The sequence below is a fragment of the Nicotiana tomentosiformis genome, chromosome 1 (assembly GCF_000390325.3).
Source record: "Nicotiana tomentosiformis chromosome 1, ASM39032v3, whole genome shotgun sequence".
Taxonomy (NCBI): domain Eukaryota; kingdom Viridiplantae; phylum Streptophyta; class Magnoliopsida; order Solanales; family Solanaceae; genus Nicotiana; species Nicotiana tomentosiformis.
The window spans coordinates 87,685,090-87,696,231 of record NC_090812.1 but is presented as its reverse complement, the minus strand read 5'-3'; the positions used below and the strand labels follow the sequence as shown (position 1 = coordinate 87,696,231).

General features: G+C 38.2%; 1 protein-coding gene across 1 annotated transcript; it reads left to right on the top strand.

Moving 5' to 3' along the window:
• Positions 1-1,096: 1,096 nt before the first annotated feature.
• Positions 1,097-8,044, top strand: LOC104106125 (U3 small nucleolar RNA-associated protein 21 homolog). The gene is made up of 7 exons (XM_009614602.4): positions 1,097-1,439; positions 1,532-1,559; positions 4,023-4,123; positions 4,817-5,020; positions 5,243-7,142; positions 7,226-7,440; positions 7,646-8,044. Exons 1-7 carry the CDS (start codon positions 1,314-1,316, stop codon positions 7,793-7,795), a joined length of 2,724 nt encoding a protein of 907 aa, XP_009612897.1. The 5' UTR covers positions 1,097-1,313; the 3' UTR covers positions 7,796-8,044.
• The last annotated feature ends 3,098 nt before the right edge of the window (positions 8,045-11,142 follow it).

The following is an 11,142-nucleotide window of genomic DNA, read 5'->3' as shown; positions in this document are numbered from 1 at the left end:
ATTATTTTTAGCTAAATAAAAAAACGTTGAGTCGAGTGAAGTTCAAATTGTATTTTTTAGATGCAATAACCTATTTATTTCAACGATGTATCTTATTGTCATTCAAATATGTAAAAAATAAGAACAATTACACTGTATATCACGCGACCCAATCCTATAACCAAAACGAGCCCATATTTTAGAATTTACCTGTTGGGACGCATATTATACAAAATTATAATAAGTGTATAATATCGTATAATATTGTATATTAGGTGTGTAAATAGTATTATACAACGTTACTCTTTCTATACGCGATTTCTGTTCGACTTTGGTGTAGTGGTCTTTCTTTTGAAGTAAATTCCTCTTTCACATTTGCAATTAGAGGTAATTTTGCTTTTTTGTGTTGGTGAAATACTGGAGTACATTATTATACATTCCATATACATATTTATACAAAGTTATACGTTTTTATACATGTACAATATATGTGAACTTAAAACTGAAATTTTTTCTCACTTTTTCTTGAACAATCAATGTATAAAGTCAATTTTTTGTTGATTTTTTTTCCAAATTGCGAACTTGCAGTAATTTTTTTTCATTTTTTTTTTGGTTTCTACTAGTTAAAACTTGGGGAAGAAGAAAATTTAATTTTTTTTGAGTTGCATTATAGTTGGTTTGTATTGCTGTAGTTGCAATAGGAATGTATATGATCGATTTAAGCTGGTTGTGTGCAAAGAATAAAAGAGTACATATAAATATGTAAAGTTATATCCCGGCGATGATGTCATATTATGAGGGTTTCATGGGCTACGCGGATGAAAACTTAAAATGATGGCCATGAGGATGAAGAGCACCTACGTGGACTGTACTTTTCTGCAATTATCTCTAAAAAAATATGTCTGTAAATCTATAATTTTTAACCGAATAATTTACTTTAACAAAAATAATGGAGTTCTAACTATTTAAATTAGACCAAAACAGTACACTTAATTTAATTGAAGTTCAAATGTGTTCAGTTAAATAATAGGAGGACTGAAACTGTAATAATGTGATAACTCAGAGATCAAAACTACTATTTTTCGAACAAATAAAACGAAAGAAAGAAAGAAGGAAGCAAGAAAAATAAAGGAAAAAAGAAAAAGAAAAAAGAAAAGGGAACACTCCCTAGGGTTTAGAGGTTCTCACTTCCAAAACCCTAAGCTTTAGAAGGGCTTCAATTTCCTGGACGCAAAAAACCTTCTTTCTGGTGTAGTGAAAAGAAGAAGAAATAATAAAGCTTTAGCAGTGATTCAATAAAAGAGCTTCTTTCAAGTGTTGTGGAAAAAAGGGGAATGGGGATATTCGAACCGTTTAGAGCAATTGGATACATTACGACAAATGTTCCCTTCTCTGTACAGAGACTTGGCACTGAGACCTTCGTCACCGTTAGTGTCGGCAAAGCTTTCCAAGTTTACAACGTATGCCTTTTCTCCCTTCAACCTTGTCAAGTTCTATTTTTTTTTTTTTTGTGGGAAAAATTTAATCTTTTTTTCATTTTTGGAATCTGCAGTGCGCTAAACTCAATTTGGTCCTTGTTGGTAAGCAATTAATTTATTTGGTTGTGATTCTGCATAATTTCAGTATTTTCAGTTTTTCTCTAAGCAGTTTAATTCTTGAAATTTGTTAAATTTGAACTTTTGATTCTGTTAAAATTTTAAATTTTATGGGACCTTTTGGTTTTTGGGGGTTTTGGTTTGGGGGCGGGGGTGTTGAAGTGAGAAAGAACATTTCTTTTGGCTGGTAGGTGTAGGTTATGTGAGGTATTAGCTGTGGTTAAGGTTAAGTGAAGATTTTCTGGTAAATGATTTATGCCCTAAATAGGTCTCTTAAGTTACCCAGAGTAGGGTATCCATACCCGTATTTTACCCCTTAATACCAAACGAGGAGTCCCATTTCTGATGTCTGAGAATTACTGCGATGAACTTTGTCATTTTTTAATATCCTGTGGGCGATCTTAGAGTGAAATAAATTAATGAACTCTTGAATATCTTCAATAGTTGTAGGCTGCAAAGTACAAGGACATAGTGTTTTGAAGAAACTTGTAGTTTTTTTTTTCTTTTTGAAAAAGGGAGTGTGAAACAGTTAAATATGTTGTGAACCTAAGAAGCCAAGAAGGAACAGCGTAAGACAGAGGCAGATGATATGACAGCACACATGGATTTCGGAAAATAGTTAAAGTTGAGCATAGTTAGGATATGTATTATACTACACAATGTGTACCAATGAGTTGGGCTATCCATCAGAGTCTCAAAGTTCTGTTTGAATACCAGGCTAACCACTGCTGTTCTCACTGAATTCGCCCAATTTATCAAGCCACTTCTCTAGTAAAGGAATGGTTCAAGGCTGAGAAATAAGTAGATGAAATTTCAATAGATACTGAATGCATGACGGAATTATTATGCCAATTTTAGTTGTCAATTTTCATTCATATTCTGTTCTGGTTAACATACTGGGCTTTAGAGCAGATGTAGTTCTTATTATTTTTCTGCTAGCTATGTCACTTGATCATGCAAAGCAGTGCTTATATTTTCTAGTCCTCTATAACTTAAGAAAAAAAGTCATTACTTTAGAGAGCGTGCCATCGAGTACATCAGTGTCATACTGTTATGGCTTTAGGAGAAGACAGTTACTTTTCTTTGATGCTATCAGTTGGAACAGCCAGTCGTATTCACTTCTTTCTATTGTGGTTTTGGAGCTTATTGCATTATTTTCAATTTTATCCATATCTTGTCCTACGCTGCAGTAATATTCCTAATTTAGTCTAAACTTCCTTGAAGAGGTCACTGGCGGGAAATCTGGTTCTCTCGAAAAGATAAAATTTGGGACTACGTTTCTTAAGTTCCCAAAAACAAAACACATAAGTCACGTTTAACCTTTTGCAATCCCCTTTTGGGGATTCCAGAAAAGCTTCATTCGTTTAGATATTTAAATGAAGTTCCATTCTTTCTTCAGCAGTTTTACCATCTATTTGTTTTAAAAAAATTAATTATTCTGAGACGTTGTGCCTTTTTGGGCATCCCACGAACTGTAATTAATCTATAACTGTAGGATGGGAGAATTAATGTCAGTTATGTTGGACCTGAACTTTTCACTTCAGGTTTTCTTTATGGAGTTCGATGTAAAATTTGAAAAGGGATTTATAAGAGGGCTACAAAAATGGATACAAGTTTTAAGAGCAAATTGTCTTCAGAAGGAGATGTGATAGATTGATCTATAGCTGAAAGACTTACTTGATTTGAGGAGAAATCCTTTGGTTTCAATAGCAGCTAGGTCTAGAGGGAAGTTATGAGAATGATGTTCATGCATTACTTCCATAGGAAGTTTAGCATGGTTAATGATATCAGTTATGCATTACAGTGTTTTGCGGCTCTGGAGTTGGGGGAAGGTCAAATTTAGAGGAAGGTCAATTGACTAGTAGGTGGAAAAGGCATATGTAAGAAGATCATTTCAGTAAAATAAGGGAAACAATATCTTTATAAAAGGTATAATAAGAGAAACAATCAGCTGCTGACAAAAAGAGAGGAAACGATGAGCTCTCCTCTTCTAGAAACAATGATCAGTTGAATTTTACTCATTACTAGTAGTTTTAATACTAGATTGCAGCCCATACTAGTTAGCTATACTGCCATGTCCAGATTGTTGTCAACTAAAAATCAACTATGCCTCAATGCCAAAGTATTTGGGGTTGGCTGTATGAATCCTCTGTATCCATTCCACTGTACCTGAACCTTTTTGTTCCAACATCAAGTAATTTGTCTTTTCTAGGCAAATTGCTGGTTTCTAAAACTTTAGGTTTTCTCTGAATCTCTCACTTTATCCCTTTACTACGTTCGTACAAGTCTCAAACCCGAACACTTTGGCAAACATCTGGCCTAATATAAGTGGTGTTCAGTCTATTGTGTGGTGGAAACGAGTTGTTACTAATCTTTAAGGAGTTATTTAGTGTCGTTCTTAAAACTTTTTCCTGCACTTCCTTGACATACATATTTTAATTATTAAAGGTCCTCAATTGCCAAAGAAGATTCGAGCTCTCGCTTCTTATCGTGAATATACTTTTGCTGCCTATGGGAGTGATATTGCAGTTGTTAAGCGTGCTCATCAGGTTTGCTTTTTCCTCTGAATGTATTAATCTTGATTAGGCTTTGTTGGAAATAGCTCTTTTTCCCAAAACTGTGCATGTTACTCAATATTGTTGAGGAGCCTTAACAATTGAAGCATCCCCACTCAGACGATCTAGATGATTGATCTTATTGCCCTTGTATCAGTTTGAGAAGAATGCCTTCGAACTCTCCGAAATGTGTTGAAGATTACTTGGCCTTGTGTTGGGCATTATTGGTATAATGTTACTTCTGTCATTGCGTCGTTCACAAAAACCCATGATCTTTGGAAAGCTTTGCTATAAATGTGGATGGGCTTTAGCTTCCTATAATTTATTGATGATCTGTCAGTTTCTGGAGCAGGAGGATAGAAAGAGTTCGTCTGAGGCATCTGCCTCCAGGGGATATCTTCTTGAATAATCCCCTTTCCTGATCTCTCTTTCCTTTTTCCCTTCTTTTGCTGGATGAAAGTCAGGTTTTGTTTCAAATGGTGCAAGGATTGGGTCCTCCTGCTCCTATTACCAGTTACTTCGCTGTTTCTTTCTATTTCATAGATTATTAGCACATTTTTGTCTTCTCCTTTATCCTTGAAGTATTTCGGTTCAGATTATTATTTTGGGCTTACATTTGAAGTTCAGCATGAAATAAGGGGCCTTTTTATCCTTTTCTGGTGCAATGATTCGCTATTCTTTGGTCAGGTGGCTACTTGGAGTGGCCATAGTGCTAAGGTCAATCAGCTGCTTCTTTTTGGTGAACACGTCCTAAGTGTTGATGTTGAAGGCAATATTTTCATATGGCAGTTTAAAGGTATAGACAAGAATCCTGCTCCGATCGGACACATAAAGCTAGATGATAAATTCTCTCCTAGCTGCATAATGCATCCAGACACTTATTTAAATAAGGTATGGCTTTTTTTTTTTTTTTGACTTTGAGTAACACAACAACTGAAGCATGTGTTGGTGACAGTAGTTAATGCAACCTCTCCCTCTCCTCCTGGAAACCCAAAATGAAAAAGCTAATGTAAAACATGCTTCTTAAAGGAAGAAAAAAGGTAGTTCAACTAGTTTCTTTGTTCCTATATGTTTCACTGGACAGATTTTTCACATTAAGTGGCTTGCAAACAGGTTATGGTAGGAAGTCAAGAAGGTGCTTTGCAACTCTGGAATATAAGCACAAAGAAGAAAATTTATGAGTTCAAGGGATGGGGATCTTCTATTACTTGTTGTGTTTCATCTCCAGCACTAGATGTTATTGCTGTTGGATGTGCGGATGGAAAGATTCATGTTCATAACATTCGTTATGATGAAGAGATAGCTACATTTAGCCACTCTACTAGAGGTGCTGTTAATGCCTTGTCATTCAGCACTGATGGGCAGCCGCTTCTAGCTTCTGGAGGCTCATCTGGTGTTATAAGCATATGGAATCTTGAGAAGAGAAGGCTGCACTCTGTCATCAGGGAGGCCCATGACTCCTCCATAGTTTCACTTCAGTTCTTTGCTAATGAGCCTGTCCTCATGAGTTCATCCGCAGACAATTCAATGAAAATGTGGATCTTCGATACAAGTGATGGGGACCCTCGTTTACTACGGTTTAGAAGTGGTCACAGTGCTCCTCCTCTATGTATCAAGTTCTATGCAAATGGACGTCACATCTTGTCTGCTGGTCAAGATCGAGCGTTTCGTCTTTTTTCTGTTGTTCAGGATCAACAAAGTAGAGAACTTTCCCAGCGACATGTGTCTAAAAGAGCAAAGAAGCTTAAGTTGAAAGAGGAGGAGATAAAATTGAAGCCTGTTGTTGCATTTGATGTTGCTGAAATCAGGGAACGTGATTGGTGCAATGTGGTTACATGTCACATGGACACCCCACGGGCTTATGTATGGAGGCTTCAGAATTTTGTTCTCGGTGAGCATATCTTAACTCCATGCCCTGAAAATCCAACTCCAGTCAAGGCCTGTGCTATTAGTGCCTGTGGCAATTTTGCTGTACTAGGGACTGCCGGCGGTTGGATTGAGCGATTCAATCTTCAGTCAGGAATCAGCCGTGGCAATTATATTGATCTGTTGGAAGGTAAAAGTGCTGCTCACAATGGGGAAGTAATTGGCATAGCTTGTGATGCAACAAATACCATCGTGATAAGCGCTGGATACCATGGTGATGTAAAAGTTTGGGACTTCAAAGGACGTGATTTGAAATATAAATGGGAGGTTGGGTGTTCCTTAGTTAAGATTGTGTTCCACCGTTCTAATGGTCTTTTGGCTACTGTGGCAGATGACTTAGTTATCCGTCTATTTGATGTTATTGCACAGAGGATGGTTCGTAAATTTGAGGGTCACACTGACCGTATCACTGATATGTGTTTTAGCGAGGATGGGAAATGGCTTTTGACATCCAGTATGGATGGGACTCTCAGAATTTGGGATGTAATTTTAGCTAGGCAGATAGATGCAGTACAGGTTGATCTGTCTATCACTGCATTATCTTTATCGCCTAATATGGATATCTTGGCCACATCTCATGTTGACCAAAATGGCGTCTACCTGTGGGTCAATCAAGCGATGTTCTCTGGAACTGCCAGCTTTGCATCATACGGAAGTGGACAAGAAATAGTCAATGTTAAGATGCCGTCAGTTTCTTCTGCAAAAGATGGTGAAAACAATGATAACAAAACTATTGTTAAGCAATCGGAGTCCTCTGATACTTCCCAGTTTTTATATTCAGGTCATCAAATTCCAGATCTAGTCACTCTTTCACTATTGCCTAAGAGTCAATGGCAGAGCTTGATCAACCTGGACATAATAAAGGCCCGCAACAAACCCATTGAGCCTCCAAAGAAACCTGAAAGAGCACCTTTTTTCTTGCCTTCAATACCGTCTCTGTCCGGTGAGATATTATTTAAACCAAGCAAAGGTGCTAATGAGGAGAATAATACACAAAATACCGAATTGGAAAAGAACAGTAAGAAAACTGATCTTCCAGTATCCAAGTTCTTGCAAATTCTTCAGTCATGCGCGGAGAAAGAGAACTGTAAGCTCCTCTCCTTCTCTTTATATGTATCTACTTTCCTTGTTATTGGACAGACTCTGATGACACGTTTTTTGCCTTTGCAGTTGCAACATTCACTGATTATATCAAAAGCTTGTCGCCTTCAACATTGGATATGGAGCTCCGAATGCTTCAGATAATAGATGACGACGACGAGCAGGAGCCTGAGAAGAGACAAGAATTGCAATTTATTGAACTGCTAGTGGATTACTTTATTCACGAGGTTTCATACAGAAACAATTTTGAGTATATACAGGCTCTGGTTAGATTGTTTTTGAAGGTAAATTCCTGTGTTCACAAGCTGTCTAGTTTTTATTCTCATCTCGACATTGGTGAGATTGTCAAGCTTAGGTCTATAGAGTGTTCTGAGGATTCAACTACTGACATAAGCCTGACTGGAATTGGCTATTATCCCGCTTGGAATTTCTCTTTGATGTTTTCTGATTTTGACATTTTCATTTAACCCTCTCTTTTGTCCTGGCCAGATTCATGGTGAAACAATTCGGCGCCAATCAAAATTGCAGGATAAGGCAAGAAAGCTTTTAGAAGTTCAATCTGCAGTTTGGCAAAAAGTAGATAAATTGTTCCAAAGCGCCAGATGCATGGTCACATTTCTTAGCAACTCTCAATTTTGATTAATGTCAACATGACATCCTTTGGCTGTTGTAATGTAATTGCAATTTTGTTTTGTTTCAAGAGTTCATTTTGCCACTTCTGCTCATCTTTTCACTTTTGAATCCGCAATCCAAGTGCGGAAATGCTATCATGGCGTTGTGATTAACTTGTATCCGACTGAAGAAACAAGAGTTATCGACAGAAGGAGTGAGATGTAATTAAGTCAGAACAAATTTATGAGGAGGAAATAGATTACTTTTTGTTGGTGATACGTGCTAGTGCTATTTTTCTGTTTCTCAATGCCAGTATTCTTTTTTGCTTGCATAGGGGAATCTTGATACATATCGTTCTACCTCCTCCTCCTTGTTAAGTGATAACACCTTTTCATATACAAGACACATTTCCCTTCCATGTAACGCTCATGACAATAGCACCTGTTGGGATAACCAGTTAACAGTGGCGGACCCAGAATTTTGTGCAAGCGGGTTTAATCTTAGAAGTACATAACTTTAGTCGTAAAATAGTAGTTGTCAAGTGGGTTCAAATGAAATATTTATATAAAATTTATGCAGCTTTAATCTTAATTTATATATATATACAATATTATTTTTTGATGAAGCGGGTTCAGTTGAACCCGCTTGCCACCACGTGCGTCCGCCACTACCAGTTAGTACGATGAAATTCACCTCTTAATGTAAAAATATTCTGAACACGCTTGCCACCACGTGCGTCCGCCACTACCAGTTAGTACAATGAAAGTCACCTCTTAATGTAAAAATATTTTAGAAATGATACCCTGTAGGAATTTGGCTATTTCAATCCTTCTAGTGTAAGATTTTGTATTCCATTTTCTTCCGTTATACAAATCATAATCGACATCCTTTGATGACTATAGGATTCGTGTCCAATTTATAGTGATCTTAATTTGTTATTGGATACATTAAATTGAAAAACAAAATGGTAGTTGGAATGTATGTTTACCCGAAAAATAGATAAAGTTGAATTTGTACGTAGTTCTAAGGATATGTGGTATAACTTGATACAAATCATAGGAATAAATAGAAATATCAAATATGGATTGCAAAGAATGCAAAATAAACCAGGTTGGAAAGAAGATGATTTTTAGGACTAAGCACAATGAATCAATTAATGAAGCTTAAAAGAATAATCCTTGAATGTAAGAGAATATGGTGCTTGAATTACAATGTAAGCAAAAAACTGCCCTCTACAAAAATGTAGCCATCCTCTTTATAGTGGAGGATCCTACGTTAGATATAATTAAAAATATATAGTGGAGAACCCATGATAAATCAGCTTTTCCCTAATTTCCATCGAGATTCTCTCCCTTAGTGTGTTTGCAACGGCTCTTGTCTGTGAGCTCGAGCTCGATCGGCCTCGGTGCTGGTCGGTATTGCTTCTAGAACTCGATATGGACTCGGGATCAGGTGATGATTCGGACTCGGTCCCGGTTGACCTCTGCCCCTTAAGCTCAACCCATCTCGATATTACGAAGTCTTTCTTCGATCCATTATGTTTCGACCTCGATCAATCGTACGAATGCCGAAATCTATTTCGACCGTATACAGATAGTCCCCTCGTTTCTCGGGAAGGATGTGGTGAGAAACGATATGTTTTCTCAATGGCTCGATTGGATTATAAGCTGACGTTCACATTGGCCTCGATCATGACGCATATGATAGTTGTCCCGTCGATTTAGTTTTTCAAGGCATTTAATGCATGTCAGATGGTGGTCGGCCACCACTGATACTGAACCGCCATTGCTTTAATCTATAAATAGCCCTTCCTTTTACCATTTACCACTTTTACATCTTCAATCTTCCAAATTTCCCAAGTTCCTTTTCGTATCCTCTGAGTTTATTCGCAAATCTGTGATTCCTCTTTGCAAAAGCCCTTCTTCAAAATTACCAAATCTTTGTCACTTTCTTCTATTCTCGATCTTTAAATTCGAAAATGGCGAAAACATCACAAACCATTCCTCAGAAAGAGAAAGCTTCATCTTCATAGTCTGCCGCCGACGAAACACCAGTAGAGCCACGACCCGAGGAGTGCGTTCCTGGGGCGTGTGTTCTTACCTCTGATTTTAAGGTCGATAAAGGCTCATCGGTTCCCGGCCGATGTGAGCCAGTATCGAGGTACATGTGTTCGATAGCCGAGAGGCACCTCAAACAGCTAAAGAAAGATTGCAATTAGGAGAACAAAGAAATAATAATCCCTTCTTCCGACAAAGATATCACCACTTACGTGAAAAAGGTTTTAAGTGTGTATACTTACCCTTTCACGTTAGGTCCCCTCGACTCTGTTATTATTGACTTCTGCCGTCAATACCAAATAACCCTAGGCCAGGTCCATCATTCTTTTTGGCGGATCATTATTTTTATTCGATACTTTGTGAACAAAATCGAGGGGATGCCGTTTACTTTAATAAAATTTTCCATATGTAGGTGTGGGCAAAGATGCGGTTTTGAGGCCCTCGTTCGTCGAGGATGAGGCTTCGGCCTCTGTCCCAAATCCGGTGAATGATAATAAGAGGAAAAAAGCCTCTGTTCCTGAAGATCCAAAACCAAAGAAGCGGATGACTCGTAAGCCGAATAAGAATACCATTCCTTTGACCGTAGAATCAGTTCTGCGTCTAAGGGATGAAGACGAAGAAGAAAAAGAAAATAATGGGTCTGCACTGGCGGCCAGAACGAAGAAGACCACCGACGTTCCACAAGCAGCTGGATCGATGGTGGTTCATAAGGCTCCGCCTCGAACTGAGGATACATCGGAGAAAGATTCGGGCGGAGTCCCCGAGTTGTTGGAGATCGAAGATGCTTCCCATCGAAGCCAATAGATGAGGGATATGTCTGAAGGGGCTCTCCTCGAATCTCTTCGAACCGAAGAGAATGCTCCAAGTGATTCACTTGGGGCAGTAGTAATCGAAGACTCACCCACCTTCCCTGCTTTTTCCGCAGGGGCGATTCGGGAAGCCCAAGCTTTAGGGGCCCTCAAACTAGACATGCCTCATGATGGAGAGGATCCTTTTCGTGACTTGTTTACTGGTGTCGAGGATATTGCCGATACTAGTGATGCATCAGATCTTTTTCACGGGATGCAGCAGGCTTTGAATCAGGTAAGCCTTAAATTATTTTGTTGGTATTACATTTATGTTTGCTTTTCCTTTCTAACTTTGTTTCTTCTTTCTTTACAGGCCGTGACAGTTTAGCGAGAAGTATGTTCTCAGTCCCGAACCGAGCTGCATCGATACGAGGCCGACCTTCAACGGGTTACGGAGGAGAGGAACTCCCTAAAACTCCTCTTAGGGCAAATGGGAGAGGAAATAAAAGACCTCCGAGATGTGTTAGCC

Excerpts from the sequence above, each read along its gene's own strand:
- LOC104106125 (XM_009614602.4), top strand. The coding sequence starts at position 1,314 with ATGGGGATATTCGAACCGTTTAGAGCAATTGGATACATTACGACAAAT. Across the intron at positions 1,440-1,531 it reads AAGCTTTCCAAGTTTACAAC|TGCGCTAAACTCAATTTGGT; the intron begins GTATGCCTTTTC and ends TGGAATCTGCAG. Across the intron at positions 7,143-7,225 it reads ATGCGCGGAGAAAGAGAACT|TTGCAACATTCACTGATTAT; the intron begins GTAAGCTCCTCT and ends TTGCCTTTGCAG.